The sequence below is a fragment of the Desmodus rotundus genome, chromosome 1, assembly GCF_022682495.2.
Source record: "Desmodus rotundus isolate HL8 chromosome 1, HLdesRot8A.1, whole genome shotgun sequence".
NCBI classification, from domain to species: Eukaryota; Metazoa; Chordata; class Mammalia; order Chiroptera; family Phyllostomidae; genus Desmodus; species Desmodus rotundus.
This window is the reverse complement of record NC_071387.1, coordinates 62,609,582-62,635,399: the sequence shown is the minus strand read 5'-3', so window position 1 is coordinate 62,635,399 and position 25,818 is coordinate 62,609,582. Positions and strand designations below refer to the sequence as shown.

General features: G+C 37.1%; 1 protein-coding gene and 1 pseudogene across 5 annotated transcripts in view; one reads left to right on the top strand and one right to left on the bottom strand.

The window, feature by feature from the left end:
* CCDC171 (coiled-coil domain containing 171) overlaps positions 1 to 25,818 on the bottom strand; it is a 293,962-nt gene that overhangs the window by 221,087 nt on the left and 47,057 nt on the right. For all 5 annotated transcript variants that reach the window (XM_071221606.1, XM_053924635.1, XM_071221605.1 and 2 more), the window contains 3 exons: positions 24,810 to 24,956; positions 8,140 to 8,232; positions 3,950 to 4,110 (listed from right to left, as the gene is read on the bottom strand). In XM_071221606.1, coding sequence (XP_071077707.1) covers positions 3,950 to 4,110; positions 8,140 to 8,232; positions 24,810 to 24,956 — 401 coding nt within the window. The remainder of the gene's footprint in view (positions 1 to 3,949; positions 4,111 to 8,139; positions 8,233 to 24,809; positions 24,957 to 25,818) is intronic.
* LOC112302741 (small ribosomal subunit protein bS21m pseudogene) lies at positions 21,608 to 23,872 on the top strand (annotated as a pseudogene).

Here is a 25,818-nt window from a genome sequence, read left to right as displayed (position 1 = left end):
GGACACAACAATCCCAAATCTACAGGACATGGGAAGCAATCCTAAGAGGGAAATTCACAGCACTGCAGGCCTGACTTAAAAAAACAAGAAAAAGTTTAAATAAACAATCTAATTTTACACTTAAAAGAAACTTGAAAAAGAACAACAAACAAAACTCAAAGTGAATAGAAAGAAGAAAATAATTAAGATCAGAGCGGAAATAAACAAAATAGAATCTAAAAAAAAATTTCAGAAGATCAGTGAATCCAAGAGCTGGTTCTTTGAGAAGATAAATAAGATTGAAAAACCTTTAACCTGATTCATCAAGAAAAAAAGAGAAAGGACCCAAATAAATAAAATCAAAATGAAAGATGAGAAATAACTGACACCAAAGAAATACAAAGGATTGTGAGAAAATATTATGAACAACTATATGCCAACAAAGTAGACCACCTGGATGAAACAGATAAATTCTTAGAAACATGCAATCTTCCAAAAATAAATCAGGGAATCAGAGATTCTGAATAGATAGATTACATCTAGTGAAATTGAAACAGTAATCAAAAAACTCCCCCCAAAAAGCCCCAGACCACATGGCTTCACAGGTGAATTTTAGACCAAATGTTCAGAGAAGAACTAGCACCTCTCCTTCTCAAACTATTTCATAAAATTAATAGAGGAGGTAAGGCTCCCAAACTCATTTTACAAGGCAAGCATTATCCTAATTCCAAAACCAGATAAAGACACTACAAAGAAAAAAAATCATAGGCCACATCCCTAATGAACATAGATGCTAAAATCCTCAACAAAATATTAGCAAACTGAATACAGCAATGCATCGAAAAGAACATACACCATGATCAAGTGGCATTTATTACAGGAATGCAAGGTTAGTACAACATTCACAAATCAATCACTGTGATTCACCACATAAACAAAATGAAGGCTAAAAACCACACAATCGTTACAATAGATGCAGAAAAGGCATTTGATAAGATCCAGCACTCATTTATAATAAAAACTCTCAATAAAGTAGGAATAGAGAGAACATACCTAAACATAATAAAAGCCATATATGACAAACCCACTATCAGAATCATACTGAACAGGCAAAAACTACAAGCGTTCACTTTAAGATTGGAAACAAGACAGGGATGTGTGCTTTTACCTCTCTTACTCAACACAGTACTGAAAGTCCTAGCCACAGCAATCAGACAAGAAGAAGAAATAAAAGGCATCCAAATTGGAAAGAAAGAAGTAAAAAACTGTCTTTATTTGCAGGTGACATGATACTTTTCCTAGATAATCCCAAAGATTCCATCAAGAAACTACCAGAACTGATATATGAATTCAGCAAAGTAGCAGGATACAAAATTAATACCCAGAAATCAGTTGAATTTCTATATGATAATAACCAACTAACAGAAAGGGAAATTAAGGGAACAATCCCATTCACAATTACTTTAAAAAGAATAAAATACCTAGGAATAAACCTAACCAAGGATGTAAAAGACCTGTACTCAGAAAATTGTAAGACACTGAAGAAAGACACTAAAGATACAAGTAAGTGGAAATACAACCCATATTCATGGATAGGAAGAATTAACATCATTAAAATGTCCATACTGCCCAAAGCAATCTACAGGTTCAACACAACTTGTATCAAGATTCTGATGAATATTTCACAGAACTAGAACAGGTATTTCAAAAATTTATGTAGAACCACAAAAGGCTCCACATAGCAACAGCAATCTCAGAAAGAATAACAAAGTTGGAGGAATTACGCTACCTAATATCAAACTATACTATAAGTCCATAGTAATCAAAACAGCATGGTGCTGGCATAAACAGACACATAGATCAATAGAAGAGAGGGCCCAGAAATAAACCCACACCTTTACAGTCAAATAGTATTCAACAGAGGAAGCAAGCACATACAATGAGCTAAAGATAGTTTATTCAGTAAATGGTATTGGGAAAATTGGACAGATATGTGCAAAAAAATGAAACCAGACCACCTTCTTACACCACACACGAGAATAAATTCAAAATGGATCAAAGACATAAATGTTAGACCCCAAACCATAAAAATCCTAGAAGAAAACAGACAGCAAAATCTTGGACATTGCTTGTAGCAATAATTTATTGGATATATCTCCCCAGGCAAGGGAAACAAAAGAAAAAATAAACAAATGGGACTACATCAAACTTAAAAGTTTTTGCACAACAAAGGAAATTATCAGCAAAGTAAAAAGACAAGCCATGGAATGGGAGAACATGTTCGCCAATACATCTGATAAGGGGTTAATATCCAAAATTTATAAAATATTTGCAAAACTCAACACCAAAAAAAACAAACAACTCAATTAAAAAACGGGCAAAGGACCTGAATAGACACTTTACCAAAAAGGACATACAGATGGCCAATAGATAAATGAAAAGATTCTCAATATCACTAATGATCAGAGAATGCAAATTGAAACCATAATGAGATATCTCATACCTGTCAGAATGGCTATCATCAATAAATCAACAGACAACAAGTGCTAGGGAGGATGCGGAGAAAGGGAAACCCTTTTGCACTGTTGGTGGGAATGCAGACTGGTGCAGACACTGTGGAAAGTAGTATGGAGATACCTAAAAAATTTAAAAATGGATCTGTCTTTTGACCTAACAATCCCACTTCTGGGAATATATTCAAAGGAACCCAAAACACTAATTTGAAAGAACATAAGCACCCCTATCTCCACTCATTATTTACCATCACCGAGATATGGAAGTAGCCCAAGTGTCCATCAGTAGATAAGTGGATAAAACAACTATGGGACATTGACACAATGGAATACTACTCGGCCATAAAAAAAGAAGAAGAAAATTTTACCCTTTGTGACACTATGGACAGACCTGGAGAACATTATGCTAAGTGAAATAAGCCAGTCAGAGAAAAGCAAATTCCATATGATTTTAGTCATATGTGTAATCTAATGAACACACTGAACTAACAAAGAAAATGTGGACAGACTCATAGACGGAGAATTGATGACAGCTAGTGGAGATGGGGGGGCAGGGAGGTGCGGGGGTGGAGGGATTTCGAAAAAAGAAAAAGGACTCATGGACATGGACAACAGTGTGGTGATTGCTGGGAGGAGGGGGGCGTAAGGGGACTAGGTGGTCATGGAAAAATACAATGAAGATTAAATCAAAAAATAAATACATACATACACACATACATAATTCTCATTGCCAACAACCTATTATCATGTCCATACCAGTGGTGGGAAAATAGGTGGGAATGGTTTAAAATGTTTACTGTTGACTTTTGGGGGGAACATATTTCAAAACTACAAATTTCTTAGGGCATCCCATAGAATATTATAGACAAAGGCTTTTGGATTAAAAAAGATTAAAAGTAGTAGGAGACAGAAGATCATGGCCTGCCACTTATTAGCTGTGTGTTCACACCCTGGTTGAACCTCAATTTCCATGTCTGTAAAAAGAGGTAAAAAGAGCAGCTACCTTATAAGGTGTTACGTAAATGAAAGGAAACCATGCAGTTCTAGCATGAAGTGAGCCACAACGCTAGCCACCAGCACCACTGTTATTACTCCTACTATTATTTCCGCATTTTGAGAAAACAAACATTACCCATCTCCACACAGACTATTTTAGGGGGCCTAGAAATCAAGGTCTTTAAACATACTGTATTACTTCAGCAGATATAATACAAAATACAATTAATATATTTACTTTCTAGTGTTAAGAACTACATCTCTGAGACTACTTGGAATGGCCATGATACTTAAAAATCCAAAAGAGCATTTCCATATTAACCTGCACAGGGATGTATAATTATAGTTTATGAACTACCACTGACATTCATGGAGCTACATCTAAAAGACTACACATTCACACACATAGGTTCCCTAAACTCTTTATGTTAATTTAGAGCATTTTACAGTAAGACACTTACAAACTTAGCTTTGCAAAGCTCTCTTGTGCATTATGCTTTTCTCGTTCATATGCACTTTCAACTTCTTTGAATTCATTCTTGATCATTTCCAAATCAGCAACAGCTTCTGCTTGGCTGGCCTTTTCCACCTGCAAAGCTCCTTCAAGGTCTCGAATCCGCAACTAGCAGATGACAGAGAAGTAATTAAAGCAAGCAAGGGAATGCTAGTAGCATCAATCTCAAATTGAGTAGAACACTTTATCAACAGCAGATTACCATTCATCAAAACACTTCTTTCTTCTTTGACATAAAAGGGGAAGTAAACAAAAGACAGTTCATTCTCTTTTTTAACAAATTTAATGGAAGGGAGGAAGATGGAACAATAGAGCTAACTACACTAAAGGAAAGGGATAGGCTAATATAATACAACCTGCCCCCATCCAAGTGCCTAATTTTGACTTTCTAATCCATTTGGATACTTCTTTTATAAAATGTAATAAATTATAATAAATTAAGTGTGTTTTTTAAACTAAAGGGAATTATGCTCCCTCTCTTATGAAAAATATCATAGGTTTTATAAGCCTAAGAAAATTAACACATTTTTTATTTCTGGAGATTTCTTATTGTTCAGTGAGGTTTTTTATTATCAAGTAGTACTATTTGACTGAAATATTTATTGGTATGGTAATATGATATCAGGGAGTTGCTTCAAAAATAACCTGAGGGCAGAGGAGTGGGGAGGGTAATAGGTAAAACACACCTGGTCTAAGGTAAATCCTAGAGCTAAGTGATGGGCGTATGGGGGGCTCAGTGCACTGCTGTCTCTCTTTTTGCACATATTTAAGGTTTTACATAATATAACATTTTAAAAATCGTATTCCCTATCTACACCAACAATAGAATAGAGAAAGTGCCTTCCCATAAAAGAACAGGCAGCTATAAAAAAGGGAGCAAAATAACTTTTAAAAAAGAAGTTTTCTATGCAGTGTAAATATATACTGAAAAGAGCAAAGTCCAGATCATCATATATAGTATGATGTATTTCAAGTCAACAAATGAAAAACATGAGAAAAGTAGTAGGCAAGAGGATGGTGTAATGGGAGAGAGAGGAGTGAAAGCCAAAGCTCTGGACCATTTAGTATGGTTTTGATTTTTGAACTATGGGGACATTTTGCCTTTTCAAAAAGTTAAATTAAAAATAGTTTGTTAAAATTCAAAAAATAAAGGGGGATTGAAAAAATGTTTCACACTAGACAGGAGATAGGCTGTAGAACTACAGACTCAGGTTTGCACCCCAGCTTTTAACTTCTGCACCCCTGCAAATTAACTTATGTGACCTGGGCATACTACTAAAACCCAAAAGCCTGAGTTTTCTCACACGTAAACAATAAGCAATAATAGCAACAACAATAAACAAACTATCTACAGGTTTGCTAAAAAGATCTAATGGGATAATTAATGTATTTAATATTAAATCATTTCTTTAATAAATGTTTGAAATTTTTAAGCACTTGGTATGTGCTAGGCAATGTGCTAGTGCTCAGATATATATAATAATCATGAAAAGATATATTCTTAGCGCTCACAGCCTGCAGGAGAGAACAGACCAGAGGAGCGTGTGGTAAGTGCTTCCTGTCACAGAGGCAGGCACAAAGGGCCATGAAATTAGAGAAAAACTGTGAACTCTGCGTGGCACAAGCCTCGCAGAGATGGCAAAAGACAACGTGAATTAGGAAAGATGAACTTGCCAAGAAATGAAGCTAGGACAATATGAAAATGGTTCGTAAATTAATCTATACAGATAATAATCACAAGAAATCTTCATTCTAATTATGCAGATATATTTTGGAATAATTGAAACATTTATTTTTACCCTAAAGTACGGAAGTAGAATAAATATGTAGATACAGCTTTGTAAATTTTCAAACTTGGTCTTTTAAACTTTATTTTTCTCTGCTGTTTTGTCTAAATCCAATGTTTACAAGTAAAATAAACATAGGAAACATTTTCTTCTGACTACATTGTTATCGTCTTTCACAAATAAGCACACTCAATCACAAATGATAAACCAATCCAACTGAAAGAAAAATTGACTTCAAATGAACAATTCTGAATCAAAAATTTTGAAACTACTTACTCATTTTTGTAACACAGTATCCAAGCAAATTTAATGAGAGAACACTTCACACATTTATTTAACTACAGTTTATGACAAGATGGTGATTGATTACAATTATCCGGTGGTCTCATTTGCTTTTACACTAGTCTGAAACTAAATTTTACTACGTGTCCCTCACTGATAATACTTGTCAATATTTATAGAGATAAGGTTCAAATATAAACTTTTGCTTTTTTCCTGCCATAGTGTAATCAGATATTAATTGGAACTACATAATTAAAAAATGCATGTAATAATTTCCATTTTTAGATTTACTAACTATTCCCAGTGATATAGATATAAAGAAAAACTTAATTTTGAATTATATTACTTTCATGAAATTAAAACTTCAACTTTATTGCTTATTGTTACCATTTTGGATGATCCAATAATTTTTTAAGAAGAAAAAGTTTATCTTATACAAATATGCATAATATACAGACACATCAAATACTTGCTTCTGAGAATTTTGCAGGTTAAAGGGTCATTTCATTAAAGATAAAAGTTTTTAAAAAGTATAAAACTCTTACAAATTTAGTTACATCTCATTTAAAGACATTAAAACAGTAAGATGAACCTGCAAATTTCTAGTAAGAAAAATTTAATATAGGGGAAAGTCTAAGTCTTCAAAACAAATCCAAATGAAATTAAGGACCGTCAGACTCACGGAACTTTACGTAACACTTTATTCACAGAGTGGGCTATTTGCAGCTCAGACTTGGTCCATGGGCAGTGCTTTGCCCACCACCAGTTAAAATGCATAGCTTCACTTAGGAATTCCTTCTCATTCTCTAGGAAAGGGAAAGGGGTACTTTTCTCAGGATGCCTTCATTTAATTCCCCTCTCAGATTTAATCCTCCTTATTATGTTCCTATAGTACTTTAGTATTTCATATTTCTATCTATACATCTATCTATATATCTGTATCCATATAGTACTTCTGGTAATGGAATGTAAGTATCAACAGAAGCTCCTTGCCTTTTATACCTTCAGTTTTTAATACACTGATAGGCACTATACACAGGATATTTTCAAAAATAAATTCATCCCATGGGTGTTTATAAAAAGAACACTGATCAGCAGATCCTTCTGGGCCAGATGGTAAATATCCTGGACTCTGCAGGCCATGAGGGTCTGTCGCAACTACTCCACTTCACCACTATAGCATAAAAGTAGACAAGACAAAAATTCACAGGAACAAGCACTGAAGTCTGGCCTGTGGGCTGCACTGTGCAAACGACCCCCTCTAATACAGTAAAGACTGTCCTCAACTATATCCTTACAGTAAATAGGATAATGAGCGTCTTATCAATAGGCTACCAATTCTAAAGGCACACCTTCGTTCTCTGAACATAATGCTGTTTTTTCCCAGCTTAGTAAAGTCCATACAAAAAAATTGTTTAATGCTACTATCCACTGATTTCTGAAAAGAAACCTTGCAGGCAAGAAGGGACTCGCAAGAAGTATTCAAAGTGACAAAAAGCAAGGACCTACAACCAAGATTACTCTTTCCAGCAAAGCTGTCATTTAGAATGGAAGGGCAGAAAAGTGCTTCGCAGACAAGGTAAAGCTAAAGTTGTTCATCATCACCAGGCCCTTATTATATAAAATGTTACAGGGACTTATTTAAGAAAAGGAAGATCAAAACTATGAACATTAAAATGACAACAAACTCAACTATCTACAAATCTAAAAAATAAAAACAAAAACAAACTAAGCAAACAACTAGAACAGGAATAGAATCATAGATATGGAGATCATGTGGAGGGTTATCAGCTGGGAGGGGGCAGGGGGAGAATGGGGAAAAGGTACAGGGATTTAGAAGTATAATTGGATAGGTACAAAATAGACAGGGGGACAGGGGGACATTAAGAGCAGTGTAGGCAACGGAGAAGTCAAGTAACTTATATGCGCAACCCATGGACATGAAGTAAAGGGGGCGATTGCTGGAGGGAAGAGGGTACCAGGCAGAGGAGTGCAAAGGGAGATAAATTGGGACAACTGTAATAGCATAATCAATAAAATATACTTTAAAATGTTGTTTACATTTTACCTGAATAATTTCAGAGTTAAATTTTGATTCCAAATGTGCTGCTCTTTCTGCTTCAATATTTTCTTCTAATTTCCTCACTCTGAGAGTAGTTGCCTAAAAAGAAATTAAAAGTTTGTTTTAAATAAATATCAGCATTTAAAGTGGATATGGATGACTATAATCTAGAGTTGTAATTAACACTTTAGATTACCATGGCCTTTTTTTTTTTTTTTTTTTTACTTTGCAGGAGTGTAAAAATCATGTCCCAGAAGTAGGCTCCAGAGATTGCTTTCTTCTTCCTTTTTATTAAGATATAACTTACATGTAATAAGACACACACATTGAAAGTGTATAATTTGATACGCTTTGATAGACCCACAAAATGATTGCCATAATCAAGACAGGAAATACTTCCATATCCCTTGAAAAATTCCTTGTGCCCCTTGGGAATTCTTTTTTCCAGCCCTCACCACCATATCCCTATCGCGAAGTAACTGCTGATCTTCTTTTTGTCACCATAATCAGCTTATATTTTCTGAAATTTAACATAAATTGAATCATGAAGTGTGTCCTCTATTATTTGGCCTCTTTCACCAGCACGAATTATTTTGAGGTTCATCCATGTGGGGACATGTAACAACAGTTCATTCCCTTTCACTGCGAAAGTGTCAACTTTAGTATAATCAACAAAATATATTTCTTTAACAAGGAAATAAAAAGAAAACCTAGAAAATATATTTACAAATCATATACTGATAAGCGTCTAGTATCTAGCATACTGTATTTTTCGGACTATAAGACGCAATTTCCCCCCCAAATTCGGGAGCAAAGTGGGGGTGTGTCTTATAGTCTGAATGTAGCTTACCTGGCTCGCTGGGGGCGGGGATGGTGGGGGTGGGTGGCGGTGGTGGAGCGGGGTCACAGGAGGCAGGAGCAGGGTCACCACTGCAGGAAGCCAGTAGCGGCAGGAGTGGGGCATTGCTGTGGGCCCTGGGCTGGGAGGAGGGGGTGTCCAAGCAGCATGAAGCAAGGGAGGCAGGAGCGGAGTTCCAGCTGCAGCATACTATAGTGCTAGAGAGGAGGGTACAGGCGGTGCAGGCACCTTAGGAGAAGAAAGCCTGCGGTGCCTGTAGGTGCCTCCATCATGTGACTGGTGTGTTCCCCCACTCCATTAACATCAACATAGGCCAATTCCACTGCAGGGTCACCTGTCAATGTGGCCCTGCAGCTGTTACAAAACTACAACTCCCATCATGCTTGGACAGGTTGGGATGATGGGAGCTGTAATTTGGCAACAGCTACAGAGCCACACAGGTTGTGCAAAACTGCTGTCCCCACATGAGTGTGGCACAACCTGTGGTCCTCCAGCAGCAGATCCCCCCATAACAGTGCACCATCCACTGATGTTCTCAGCTACAGCGCCCCCATAACTATGAAGGACCAGTGCTGATAGTTCTGTCATTACTGTATTTTGTTGTGGAAAGATACAATAGCGTACCGTAGTCTCCTGCTGAATCTACTGTAATTGTGGGAAGATGTCAAAGCAGAAAAGGATTTCTGCTTTAAAGGATGTCATTAAATATTTTACCACATTTTTTGCTTCAACATTTTTTTTCCTATTTTCTTCCTCTAAAACATAGGTGCGTCTTATGGTCTGGTGCATCTTATAGTCCAAAAAATACAGTATATAAAGAACTCTTACAACAAAAAGACAAACAATTCAATTTTTTCCAAATGTAGATTTTATTTTTTTATATTCCTTATTGTATTTTTCCATTATTCCCTTTATACCCCCTTATACCCTCCTTTCCCCTGCAATAGCCACACTGCTGTCTATGTCCATGAGTCCTTTTTTCCTTTCTGCTCAATCCCTGCACTCCCTAACCTCCCCCCACAAAGCAATTCAATTTTGAAATGGGAAAATGATTTGAATAGACATTTTTCCGAAGAAGATGTGCAAATGACCAGTAAGGACATGAAATAATGCTCAACATCATTAGTCATTAAGGAAATGCAAGTCAGAACCACAAAGAGATACATCTTCACACACAGGATGAGGACTATAATTTTTAAAACAGGAAATAACAAGTACTGTGAGGATGTAGAAAAACTGGAAGCCACATACCCTACTGGTAGGAAATGTAAAAAGGTGCCACCACTATGGAAAACTTTTTTGACAGTTCCTCAAAAAAGTCAGAGTTACCATATGATCCACCAACTCCATCCCTGAGCAAATACCAAAGAGAAATAAAAACATGTTTAAACAAAGATGTATACACAAATGTTCATACAGCATCTTTCATAAGAGCCAAAGGTGGGAACGGCCCCGATGTCCATCAATTGACGAATGAATAAAAAAAATATGACATATCCATACAATGGGATATTATTCAGTCATAAAAAGGAATTAAGTCCCAATATATGCTACATCTTAGATGAACCTTGAAAATGTCAAGTGAAAGAACCCAGAAACAAAAGACCACCTATTGTATGACTTCATTTATGTGAAATGTCCAGAGTAAGCAAATCTATAGAAATAGAAAGTATATCAGTTACACTTCGCCAGTAACTAGGGGCAAAGGGAAGAATCAGCACTGATGGCGAATGGACATGAAGTTTCTTATTGGAGTAATGATAATGTTCCAGAATTAGACAGTGGTGGTGTTGCACAACTTTGGGGCTATACTAGTAACCACTGAATTGTATACTTTTAAAGGGTTAATGTTATGGTATATGAAGTATATCTCAAAAAAATAAAACAATTCATAAGTGTAAGAGCCAAAGACAATGTCAAACAAGTGACAGCCACTTAAATCAAGCCTCTTGATATCTGGAAAAAAGTTCCCTCTCAGTGCAGGCTTTGAATCCTTAGAACAAGGGGTCCCCAATGGTTGTAAGCATACAGCATGGTACCTGCTGCAGCAGAGAAATTATTATGTTTAGCCAGATTAAAATGAGCATTACCTGAGGTAGGCCCAACATCAGTAAAAACAAATCAATAAATAAAAATAAACACCACAAGATGAAGTTCCTGTACTTAAAGAATTAGAGATTAGCCCTGGCTGGTGTGGCTCAGTGGATAGAGTGCTGGCCTGATAACCAAAAGGTCGCCAGTTCAATTCCCAGTCAGGACACACGCCTGGATTGTGGGCCAGGGGCAACCAAGTGATGTTTCCCTCACACATCAGTGTTTCTCTCCCTCTCTTTCTCCCTTCCTTCCCCTCTCTCTAAAAATTAATAAATAGAATCTTTTAAAAAATGAATTAAAGGTTAAAGTCAACTTTCTCAGTATTCGGTATGCCCATTTTAGGTTCCATAAGTCAGAGAAAGTCTAACCAGTCACAATAAAATAGCCTACAGACATGGAGAATAAAGGATTAGAACAAGAAAAAGCTAACAAAGGGCAGAGAGAGGAAAGAAACCGGTCTAACAATGCTCGTATGTTTTTTTAGATTTCAAAAAGCATACACGTAAGTTTCTCTATCAAAATAGTAGTCTTATACATTATGAAAATATGAAATAGTGATTCTATGATAAAAGAATTAAGTCTTCTTTTCATTTCTTATGTATATGTTGTGATATTAATTAGTTACCACATTTTTACTCCAAGAAGAGGTTTTTCTCCTATCTAGATCAAAATGAAATGGGTTGAAATAATCAACCAGAGATCACATCTATACTTTCATACTTTCCTACTTTGAATGAAATAGCCAGAAGAAAACAAGTTTAAAAATTGTTTTTGTTATTACTAAAATTATCAATTCATCAGTACAGGAAGCAAACAAAATCTTTAAATCTTTAAACAAAGACATTCCAAGAGTGGCGTTTGTTGTTAGACATTATTAAATTGAAGTAGACCTCCTAATAAATATTCTAAACCTTCTAGTCTGATGAATTAATTCTTACATCCAGCAGAGGGTGCTAGAGGAACATCAACATGCTATTCACAAAAATTTTTCCCAATGATACCGCAAAACGTAGCTAGTACGACAATCACAGCGGTCTCACTAGTATCTAATCCTAATGTAATTGACAAAGCAAGGGCAAAAAGCATACTGCAATTCAGGTTAAAATACAAAATCTACACAAATTCATATATACCACAAGTCAACTACACACAGGTTTGCCTGTAACACAAGCAGAGTTCCTTATGTAGCACAACAGTCACAAAGCTAATCCTTTATTAGCTGTTCCTCTTGTCCTTTCGTGCTGCTATACACTGCCAGGAGATTTTTATTTCAGTAAATACTATGTGTTCGTCATACCTAATTTTTAAAACTTTTATGATGTCTCATTAAATCACATTAAGCTCAATTAGATAATCTCCTCCATTTAAGCATTCATTATCTGAGAAGGAACTACAGAGACTGATGTCTCCCACCCAACACTCTGATACACGCTGTTTTATCATAACAGGGCACGAGCTGCAGGCTGCAGTTCCGCAGCAGAATTAACCAAACACGTCAAGACATTTGTTCTCCACACCACATTTGCTCCCCCGGCTTCCATGGGCCTGTTCCAAAAGTTTCACAGAAGTTATGAAACCATATGTATTCATTTGCCGAAAGTCTGGGCAAATAGCTCCTACGACATTCTTTTCCCCTCAAATAGAATATATTCAGCTTAGAGGATACATGTGAACTGAAAGGAATTAGTCAAGCAGTAAAACTTGGATATACGAAATTTAGCCCACTAAAATGGACATCAAGAGAAATAGGGGACACTGCTTCCTGCTCATCGCCAACTCCGTGAGCTCCCCAGGATCCTTGCAACCAACCCCACTGGCATGTCTCAGGCTGTTTGACAAAGCTGCTGAGGAAGACCAAGCCACCAGACAGTGAGGTGCCTGGCCATCAACAGCCACTACAAACAAGGGACCCTGGGGAACAGACATACAGAACCACCTGGGATGTTGGACCTCCAAGGTGGGGCCGAGTGCAACGCCTGAAATAAGCTGAAAGGGACTTCCAAGGAAGAGCCATGAAAGCTTACACCAACAAAGTAGAAGAACTGAAGAAAAATATGGGACATAGGGGCCAGAGTTTCACCTAAACTGATAAGCTGTTTTTCTAACACCGGGGATGAAGTGCAATAATGAGATTAATGCTCTTTTTCAACACTGTTTAGGGTATGGCTCTAACAGATCAGGGGCTGACATGGTTAAGGACCTTGCTTGAGTAGTTTAGATGAATTAAAAGTGCTTTAAACAAAAGAAAAGAAAAACAGGGGAGGAAATATCACACTTTCCAAACAGTTGCGCAACGTTTACCCCAGATGCCAACAGCTATCTAAACAGCAAGTGGCTGTTTCCCTATTTTTGCAGGTTTTTATCGCCTGTTATTTCCATTAATGGATGCTTTTGGAAGCAACCAATATAGTAATAATCCATCTTCAAAAAGATAATTCTAAGGGACTGAATCATCACAGACTGATTAAGTCTATAACGGTTATTTCAGTGGTAAGTATATTTTGTCATATTTTAGTCTCCATAACCAATTTCATATATATGCATTAACAATTAATTATAATACTTATCCCCTCCCTGTATACAGGAAAATGAGTAGTTACTGTACTTGAGCTCTTAAACTGAAGATCTCAAAGTATTTTTATTACCAAAAAAGACATCCTAAAGGGTCAAAGTCTCTAAGTATTTGACAAGCATTTGAAAAAACAGAAGCATCCTAATATCATGCCCCTTAACCCGAGTCATATACTGGGAGGGGGAAGGTCATACCTAAGAAAATCTATGAGTCCTTTGCCAGTTATCATCCTTGGTCTAATCGAAGAACTTGAAAAGGAGTATTATTAAATTAGTCTGGCCTTTAACACGGACTCTTTTTTAAAGTAAGCACTTAATATTGCTAAGTGCCACATGTATACAACAGCATACTTCCATTAATGCCATTGGCGGTATCGGTCCTGCGATTGAACACTGCTATCCCAGTTTTCAAAGAAATCGCATATGTATTTTCTCACTTCACACACCAGTGCGGTATGTTTTACAAAACAGGTCAATAAAATACAGCACATAAACGTAAGGCACTCCTATTTGAAGATTTGGTTGGGGTTTTTTTAGTAGCTCTCTTTCTTTGCCTGTTGCCAGCACACTCTATGAGAAAAACAACTCTAGTCAGAAGTAAAATTAATGCTTCTTTTGTGACTTGGAACTGCTGTGGGAAAGTGAACAGCTGACCTCCAGATCAGGGACATCCAATCCACTGAATGCTACCCTCACAGAAATCCAAACGTTAAATTTATTTTCAATCTCATTAATCAAATGCTCCTTTGTAAAAATGTTTCAAAATTAAGAACAAATGAACAGGTTTGCAACTTTTCATGATAAGCTCATTGATACTTACTATATAGATCAACCAAAAAGGAAAATGGGACATTTAAATAGCACCTGCAATATGCCAGATACTATAGTAGGTCCTCAGCTCTTAATTATAAGGCCAAAAGGGGTGTTCACACACCAATAGCATTTCTACTTTAAATAAGGAAAAAAAGACCTACCTACGTCATGGATGAAAACTGGTTTGCCTCTACAGGCCACTCCTTATACTTCTCTGCTATGAATTACAATTAACTCATAACTGTTTTATTAAAGGCTAAGTCATACTTGTTTTCCAGAATCCTCTGGGTTATTTTTCATACACAGGCTCGCTCAAAGCAGTCCGCACTCTAAAATTATACAGCACTTTGAAGAAATAGCCCATTGTGCAAATATTCAGAGCTCTTTGTGCCTATCATCTTAACCATGGGTAACTGTGCAGCTTGAGGAGAGAGACCTCAAAGTTAGTCACCGAGGAGGGCAACCATCAGAGCCTTAGAAGCTTCAGAAGGGACATGTGAGGGCAGCAGGACCAGAGCAGTAATTGGGAAACACAGCAATGTCTTTATTCGCAAGGAATGAATAACGAAGTATACCACTCAAGACTGTAAAAGGGTTAATGGAAGAAAGGTTTCTATTATTTTAGGTATAATAAAAGAAACGAAATAGGAAAATAGGAAATTTCGGGAGCAGAATTTGTAGACCACAAATTCTGATTAGCATGGTAGTAAATTAATTTGGCATCTTTCAAAACCATCTTTACCTTTTCTGGCAACAAAAGCATCAGCATTTAACAAAATTTTTAATGAACCTATGATCTGATAACCCATTATAAACACAAATACAGAAATATATAATACTTATAAGCACAATTATATAACCCAAGTGATTTCATCATTTACCTACTTTATAGCTAGTAATCAACACAAATAGCTGTTTAAAAATAAATTCCTATAAACACACGACTGCTTTAAAAAGATGAATCCGATGACATTTGCCTCCACAGACAATACAAAGAGTAAGATTCATTTTCCTTTTCCTTTTTCGTTTGAGTGTAGTATACGTGTAGTGAAGAGAGCTACATTCTACCCTGCATGTCACCGCAATATAGAATGTGACTGACAGAGGCAATTCAGCATGTATTTGCAAAGGCTGTTCGCTCTGCTGAGTCTTCACAAGATTCTTCAGAATTAGGTTTGCATCTTCTCTTTTCTTATTGCGTTAAGCTTATTTCCCAAGATAAAAAAAAAAAACCCTTCCCTAGTTATAAGGAGGGTTATAAAAGCCATGGATATTTCTTTTCCAGTTCACTTTTCCCTTGGTTCTGTGGTACCCAGCACCACATTTATAAAATTGGACTGGGAGTTTGTTTGCTTTTTTTAATCTAAGAAACCATTGATCCATGTTAGATGATTAAGCCACACAATGGTATAGAGCTTATCAGATTTAAAATATATATATATATAAACTCCTTTGGCCCAGGCACATAAAGAAATCACTTTTTCATGAAATGCAACTATTAAAAAACTTCACTAAAGTTTAAAACATTTATTAGGCTAGATGTCTGCTATATCTGTTGCTTTAGTCTGATAGTACTTACATTAAATAATATATTCTAGTACATTAAAATGTTAACAATCTTCTTCTTTATTATTATTCCATATTACATTAATCCTTTTTTTAAAATATCACTGACAATTACTTAAGTAGTCAGAATTACTAATAGTTAATGTCTCCACAATTGAATGTAAAAACTAGCATAAAATACTCTCTAGAAATTTAGTGTCTCTTATTATGTCATCATCTGGGCAAAGAGTCAATACGAAATACATTCACTAAAACAAAAAGCAGCCCTGGCTGGTGTGACTCAGTGGACTGAGTGCCAGCCTGCAAACCAAAGGGTCGCCAGTTCGATTCCCAGTCAGGGCACATGCCTAGGTTGCTGGCCAGGTCCCCAGTAGGGGATGTCCAAGACAACCACATATTGATGTTTCTCTCCCTCTCTTTGTCCCTCCCTTCCCCTCTCTCTAAAATTAAATAAATAAAATCTTAAATAAATATAATATAAAGCTTTAAAGGTGTCTAAACATGAAGAATCATAAATAAGTCAAAGGCCTCTACCATTCCACTAATAAAAATCTTACAAAATGAATCAAAAGAGATTATGTGGACGATCCTCAAAGTTTCTAAGTCTTCAAAAGCAGAGACACGGTATTATCAAAAGTATTTACAGAACAGAGCAGCTAAGAAAAAGCACAAAATAAAAATACTCTAAAAAATTTTTAACAAGAGTTAAAAATTTAACAGTTTAACAAGAGTTTTATCAATAACAACAAAATCACTGTCACCCAGTACTTTTTCATACCTGTAGGCCAGTTAAAATGTTTTTAGTAATGACCGTAGGGTTTTATAGCATATAATGTGATTTCTAAATGATTTCCTTAAAGTTCTAAGTATTTTCAGAACTTTGTTCCTTGTTTTGAGTATTAACTACCTCTGTATAAGACTTCGGGACAGCGAGGTGCTTGTGCACATGCAGAGCTGGGCAACAGCAAGAATGGCTGGCACGCACTGGGCTCCGTCACCATCCCCGTGCTGCAGAGCATTTCTTCCCGAGTGACAGCTCTCCCCACAACCTCAGGGCTTTCTATTCTAACAACCCAGCCCCAGTGTGTCCTCTGTACCCCTTCTTACAGACCGTTATGCTACACTCACAAATACATCCGATATGCTGCCATATGTTCCCTTTGTACCAAATTTTGGAGACCATCTGTAGGTTCTCTGTAATTAAATGCTATGAAGAGCTTATATCCTTATTCGCATTACTGTGTTCTTTTCCCCAAAAGATGGGAAAAATATTTCATCTGTTTAAATATTTCTACTGTTACATATGAGGCTCCTTGTTCAGGGCTACACATATGTGATAGGACCTTGAGTCACTACTTAATCTGTTTCTTCACCTGTAAAATTACAGAATAGTATCAACTTCACAGCGTTGTTTGGAAACAAAAGATGAAACTAAAGCAACTGCTACGCTGCCCTTTCGCCACCAGCCCTGTGCTACTGTTCTAGCTTCTGTGACATGCACGGTCACATGGTTGCTACAAACTATAGGGAATAACTGACTTCATTAGAGGAATTCGTGTACTGTAAATAGTAGAGTGACAGTTGGTATAAGTCAGTTAAAATACCAGCACCACGGCATTCCAGCTTCAATGGCTTGCACCAGTAGTTTCCAACCTGCACTTTGAACGTAGGCTGCTGCATCCATAGGTGTTCCAGACAAACTCCCCAGGCCCAATGTCACTCTGGGAGTGGCTCTCCACCCAAACCTGCTACAAAGTAGCCACGGTTCAACTCCACCAGACTAGGAGGCCAGAGACTCCCTCTATTCCTTTTTTAAGTAGGCCATCCACAAACTACATATTTAAAATGATGATGTAGCCCTGGCTGGCATGGCCCAGTGAATTGAGCGCCAGCCTGCGAACCAAAGGGTCGCTGCTTCAATTCCCAGTCAGGGCACACGCCTGGGTTGCAGGCCAGGTCCCCAGTAGGGGGTGTGGGAAAGGCCACCACACACTGCTGTTTCTCTCCCTCTCTTTCTCCCTCCCTTCCTCTCTCTCTAAAAATAAATAAATAAAACCTTTAAAAACAAAATAAAATGATATGAAGTATGATGATATATTCCTGAATTTATTGGCCTGAGAAATGTTCAGCATACATGACAAATAAGCTTAAAATATTATTTATAATATAATCTCATTTTTTATTTGTTCTCTAACCTTACATAAAATTAGACTATGTGTGGTAAGAGTGTGAATAATTTTATCTTTGCCAAGTTCACATGTGACTTTATCATTAGAAGTTCCTATATACCTACACCCACTTTCCCCCATTATGGATGTCTTATATTCATATGGTACAAATAACCCATTAAAAAATGGACAGTGGATCTAAAGAGATATTTCTTCAACAATGCACAAATAAGAGATAAGCACGTGAAATGATGTTCAACATCATTAGACATTAGAGAGATGAAAATTAAAACCACGAGATATCATCGTATACCCACTAGAGTGCCCGTAATAAAAAGACTAATAGTAATAATTACTGGTGAGGATCCAGGGAAATTGGAACCGTCATACACTGCTGGTGGAACTGCAAAATGGTGCCGCTGCTGTGCAAAACAGTCTGACAGCTCCTCAAAAAATTAAACACAGAGTTACCCTATGACGCAGTAATTCCACTGGTAGTGGTATATACAATATACACCCAAGAGAAATGAAAACATGTCCACACAAAAACTTGTACACAAATGTTCATACAAGTATTATTCCTAATAGCCAAAAGGTAGAAACAACGCAAATGTCCATCAGCTGATGAAAGGGTAAGCAAAATGTGGTGTGCAGCACAATGGGGTATCACTCAATAACAAAAAGGGGTGAAGTACTGAAGCAACACAGATGAATCCCAAACACATGCGAAGTGAAAAAGAGTCCATCACTAAATAGAAGAGAAAAGGAAACAAAATATAACCAGAGACATTGAAGTTAAGAACAATCTAACAATGGTCAGGGGGGAGTGGGGAGGGGACAGTGAGGAGAGGGGATTACAGGAACTACTATAAAGGACACATGGACCAAATCAAGGGGGAGAGTGGAGGTGGGGGAGGGAGGGGGGTTCAGCTGGGGTGGGGTGGAGGGATGGGGAGAAAAGGCACACAACTATAATTGAATAACAATAAAAAATTAAAATTAAAAAAAAAAGAAAAAGAGTCCATCGCAAATGACCACATATTGTACAATTTCACTAATATAGAATATCCGGAATAGGCAAGTCTATAAAAGCAAAATGTAGATTAATGATCTATGAAGGCAGAAAGCAAATTAATGGTTACTCAGGGCTAAGAGAGATGGTGAAATAGGAGAGTCACAGCTAATGGGTATGGGGTTTCTTATGAGGCGATGAAAACATTCTAAATTTGAGTGTAGTGATTGTTGCACAACTCTGTGACCATACTGAAAACCACTGAACTGTACTCTATAAGTAAGTAAATTTGTAGCATGTGAATTATAACTCTAAGTTGTTTCCTTAAAATATCATTCATATGACAAGTTTAACATCCAGGCATCCACCTGCACCCCAAGTAGCCAAACAATACCTCTCCCTGACCACTGCACAAACAGGAAGTTTATTACCTGGAGAATGTGAATCCTGAACCAAAGGCTCCACAGATACAGGAATACACACGGAGGGGGCAGAGAGAGGTGTACACAAGACTGAAACCAGGGCAGAGTCTGCATACTGAACAGTATGATACCCAGATCCTTCCTCCAATGCCTGCTTCCATTTATAATCACCAAAAAAGGAAACTAGCAGATCACCCTTTGCAGAAACTAAAGAAATACAGAAAAAAGACCTATGAAAATTATAACACTTCAAAATTTCCCAATAAGCCCTGGCTGGTGTGGCTCAGTGGACTGAGTGCCAGCCTGTGAACCAAAGGGTTGCCAGTTCAATTGTCAGTCAGGACACATGCCTTTGTTGTGGGCCAGGTCCCCAGTAGGGGGCACTTGAGAGGCAACCATACATTGATGTTTCTCACCCTCTCTTTCTCCCTCCCTTCCCCTCTCTCTAAAAATAAATACATAAAATCTTTTAAATAATTTTTTTAAATTTCCCAATGAAATATTTGGCACATGTCTCCTTATCATCCCTACAGCAAGGCTTCCTAAGACGAATACTCATACATTCAACTGCCTACTCAACATCTCCACTTGGATGTCTGACAAGCATGTCAAAGTGAACATATCTGAAGCCAAACTTGTGATCTCTACCTAATCTACTCCATGTGCTTTCTCTGCCTGTTGAGTAAATGAATGCTAGAAAAAGGCAATGCTATTTATTCATGGTTTACTCAGAAATACAGAAACATAGAGATAAATTTACACCCTTTACTGTAAATATTTTTCTCATTTGTTTATTTGTCTTTAGTGGGGGATTTCACTTACATATGACATTACTTTTCATAGTCAAGGCTATAAATCTATTTCCTTATGACTTTGTTCCACCATTTTTATAATTAGTAGTAAGTAAATGATATAGCACTAAGAGAGCGGAAAAATTAATCTACATTTTCATCTTAGTTTATCATCTTTAGTATTTCACTCTTTTTAACTGGAATTTACTTTAGAATATAATGTAAGATAGGAATCTAATTTTATTTTGTACCAAATAGTTAACCAATTGTTTCAACACAATTCACTGAATAGTCTTTCCTATCCTCACTATTTGAAATACCTTAATATGTTAAATTTTAATAAATATTTTACAAGTCTACTATTGCCTTCCAATTCTGTTCCATTAAAGTCTGGTCTTACTACCTATTGAATGGGAGAAGGTATTTGCCAATGATACATCTGATAAGGGGTTAATATCCAAAATTTACAAAGAATTCATACAACTCAACACCAAAAAAAAACAAACCAACTTTAAAATGGTCAATGGATCTGAATAGACACTTCTCCGAAAAGGACACGCAGATGTCCAACAGAAACATGAAAAGATGCTCAACGTCACTAATCATCAGAGAAATGCAAATTAAAGCCACAATGAGGTATCACCTCACTCCTGTCAGAATGGCCGTCATCAACAAGGGATGCGAAGAAAGCAGACCCCTCATGCACTGTGGGGAGGAATACAGATTGGTGCAGCCATTACGGAAAACAGTGGGGAGCTTCCTCAAAAAATTTTAAATGACCTAGCATTCCACTTCTGGGTATATACCCCAAAATACCCAAAACAATTAATTTGAAGGAATACATGCACCTCTATGTTCACCGCAGCATTACTTACAATAGCCAAGATATGGAAGCAGCCAAGTGCCCATCAGCAGATGAGTGGATAAAAAAGTGGTGGTACATATATACAATGGAATATTTCTTGTTCATAAAAATAAAATGAAATTGTACCTTTTGCAACAATTTGAATAGATCTAAAGGGTATTATCCTGAGTGAAATAAGTCAGACCAAAAAAAGGTGAATATAATATGATTTCAGTTCTCTGGAACCTAAAAAAACAAATTAAACAAATAAAATTGAAACAGACTCATAGATACAGAGAGCAGACTGACTGCTGTTAGAGGGGCGGGTTGGGGCATGGGTAAAAAAGACGAAGGGATTAAGAAGTACAAAGTGGTAGCTACAGAGCAGCCACAGGGATGTAAAGTAGAGGATAAGGAACACAGTCAGCAACATTGGATAACTATGTATGGTGCCAGGTGGGGACGGGAAATATCAGGGGTGTCACAGTGTAAAGTGTATGACTGTCTGCCCATATCATACCAGGTGCTGTACACACCTGAAACTAGTAACAAAATACGACCGAGTGTAAACTGTGATTGAAAAATAAAAATCAAAAAAAAGTAGTAATAAGGAAAAAAAGAAAGTTTGGTTTTAGAGTTATTATACATGTTGGCCACTCCACAATTTTTCCCCTTTTTATAGTACCAGTACCCTGGTTTTCTCTACAAGAATTTCTTATTTGGGCTCTAATTTTAGTAGAATTGAGAGGGATTTATTTGGGACAAATTACTTCTTTCAATCAAATGTTCTCTTCCTGGGATTTAAATCCTTCATAAAGTTACAAAAAGAATGCAAATCATTGATACCAACCAGTTCACCCAATTTCACCCATCATTTCTGCTCTGGAGACCTCTGGAGATGGTCTGGGACTCACACGCTCTCTGAGCCTGATTCCTCAGCGTTCCTTCTGATTCTGTTTTAGGTTAACCAAATTTGGTTTCTGTTGCGTACAACCAAAAATGACAACTGATACATTACAAAGCTTTACAGTAGAGATTCACTTCTGGTAATATAAGTCCCGACTCATAACTCTTATCAAAATGTTTTAATATTCTCATCTGGCTGTTTAGTCTTCCACATGAATTTTAGAATGTCTTCCCAAAATAATTCCATTCAAGTTTTTTTTTAAGATTTTATTTACTTATTTTTAGACAGAGAGGAAGGGAAGGAGAAAGAGGAGAGAAACATCAACGTGTGGTTGCCTCTCACACACACACACCCCACTGGGGATCTGGCTCACAACCCAGGCATATGCCCTGACTAGGAATTGAACCAGTGACCCTTCGGTTCACAGGCCCACACTCAATCCACTGAGCCACACCAGCCAGGGCTCCATTTAAGTTTTTATTGGAACTGTTTTAACCTATAATATAATCCAGGGAGGATTCTTGTTTTTACAATGTTAAGTGTTCACAAAATGTCTTGCCATTTTCTTTTAAAACTCTCAATTAAATTTCATAATTTTTAATGCATTTGTTATTAATTATATTCCTATTTTTGTCACTGTGGTAAAGAAAATTTTTTAATATTTTATTCTCTGATTTTTGCTAAGAATGTAAACATAATTATATATTATTTTCTTTCTGGACTCCCAGTTGAATGTTCTCACAGTATTAATAATTTTAAAGTTGACTTTCTTAACTATTCAGGATTATAAACATATCTACAATAATAAGGATCATACCTTCTTTTCTCCAAAAATTATACCTTTTTTAAAGGTTTTATTCACTTATTTATTTTTAGAGAGAGGGGAATGGAGGGAGAAAGAGAGTGAGAGAACCATCAGTGTGTGGTTGCCTCTTGTACACCCCCCATTGGGGACCTAGCCCACAACCCAGTTGTATGCGCCCCAACTGGGAACTGAACCTGTGACTGCTTGGTTCATAGGCCAGCACTCAATCCACTGAGCCACACCAGCCAGGAACAAAAATTATACATTTATTACTGTTCTTACATTTATATTCTTCTTTGGCTAAAATTCCCAAAATAATGTTAAATGCAGCATTGAGTTTAATGAGAGTACCTCCAGGATTTTATCAGTAAATACTCCTTACAAAAATTGTTTACCTAATAATTATAAATTATGTTTAGGACAAATTCTCTGCCTATTAAAGTATTTAATTTCCCACAAAGCAAAAGGAAATGTAATAAAGAATTGGAGAAAGGCTCCGTTCCCAACTCCCACCCAACCCTCCGGAATGGGGAGCAACCATGGTGGCGAGGGGGTGGCCCCGGCCCTCTCGTGCCCAGGGATCTCTGGTGGCCAGCCACATCCTGCAGAGTGAAGACTGAATTTCAGGGTTGTGGCAAAACATCTGAAGTTTATTGCCAGGACTGTGATGGCGCAGGAAGTGACCATGAAAGGTGCATACAGGACCCTAAACAGAATCCTCACCACTGAGGAAGGACATCAGGCAAAGCCAGCACTCACTACAAGGAGCTGACGACAGAGAGAGAGAAAGCTAGGAAACCTGCCGGAGGATCTACAACATGGAAATGACTCGCAAGATCAACTTTTTGGTGCCAAAGAATCAGGAGGACCCACGGCAGGGGTGCTGAGGCCTGTGGATAGGAGGACCAGTAGGAAAACCCCCATTCCGTTGTGACTCCAACTCTTTTCTTTCTGCAGCCCTATTTTCTCTTACCACTTTTACAATAAACTCAATCACCTATATATAAGGCCTGCATAAGTAGAAACAGTCTCGCTAGTCAGCAATGGACCTTCTCCTTTATTAGGTGAAAAAGAAGCTGAGTCAAAAGTGGCCCAGGAGTAGAGTGGTGACTGCCAAGGGCTGGATGCGAGAAGAGACGGGGAGTTACTGTTCACCGGGCGGAGTCTGAACTGGGAAGATGAAAGAGTGCTGGAGACGGGTGGTGGTGCGCGGTTACACACGGCGCGAACACACTCAGTGCCACTGAACTGCACACTCACACGGTTATTAACATGGCAGATCTCAGGTTATATGTACTTTATTATAACAAATTTGTAAAGTAAAAGGAATTTAAAAAGAAATAGAATTAACAAATTCAATTTCTCTCAAGATTAACTAAAGTGATTATCAGTAATAATAACTCCAAAAAAATCGTATTTTTATTTTTCGCCTGTAAACTAATGCTCCTTTCTCATCTAGTCTTACCTGAGAAGTATTCTACAAAGTCATGCAGCTGGTAACAATGATTCATACTACAAAATTAGAGTTTAACATTATGTATCAAAATCTTCTCCTACGCTGCTTCCTCAATCTCATAATACAAACAGTTACCCTAAAACTTTCCAAATATTCCATGAAAATTAATGTTAAAAATGAACAGATTTTTAAAATTAGGAACAAAATGTAACTTCCTAAGATACGACAGTTTTCAAAAGACACAAATATTCAATATAAATAATGCTTTAAAAAAGCAGTTTCATATTTTATTGTACAGTAAAACCTCCTCTAACTTGAATTGCTGACTGGACAACATATACACATTATAAGAGAATGAGAAACTATACCTCAAATTCTTTTCGAAGGCGTTCCTCTCGCTGAGTGCTTAACTCAAGCTCACTCGTTTGTCTCCGTAAAAGGTCAGAGCAGTCCATGTGCTCCGTTTCTAACTGTTCCACTTTCTTGTGCATACTTTGCACAGCATTGTCTTGTTCCTGAAAAATATTTCATTTTTGTGTCAATACAATGTATAAGCCAGCAATGACTTATATTTATTCTATAGTAGACAATGAGTAACTAAATCTGTGCTTCAACCAAAATAAGAGGTTAATTCACACAGCCAAGAGAGGTCTAGATATTGTCCAGTAGTATTTCACAATACTCATGTATTTAAATTTTCCTTTTCTTTTCTTTTCTTTTTTTTCTACAGAGTGGGGAAGGGAGGGAGGAAGAGATGGAGGGAAACATCAATGTGAGACAGAAGCATCAATTGGTTGCCTCTTGCACATGCCTCAACTAGTGACCAAACCCACAACCCAGACATGTGCCCTGACCGGGAATCGATCCCACGACTTTCTGGTCTGCAGGACAACACTCAACCAACTGAGCCACACTGGCCAGGACAAAATATACCTGTATTTTAAAAGCACTACTGGAGGTTTACAATTTTTTTAATCTGATTAATACATATTACAAATGAAATGTGTATAGCTTACTAAAATGTTACGGTAGTTCAAATGAGCCCTGAGGATATTTATGTAATGCTATAGTTCAACTGCTACATATAATGTTTTCCCCTCATTAAAATGTTAAAGTATCTAATAATAGAAGTGGATATTGCTCCTTTGCGTGATAAGGAATGATCGGCCTGAATGCCTAGTAATGACCCATGAGAGGTTTTTATGTGAGCTGATGGCACTGCATTCCTACAGCTCTTAAAGTTGCATCCACTAGATGGCTGTGTTTCATTTTCTCTCCAGTTTTTAGCTTTGCAAATCTTTGTCATACCACCGAAAGAAAATAACAGGCACTCTTCTACTTAAATCTCTCCATCTGCATTTCCAACTAAACTCAGAA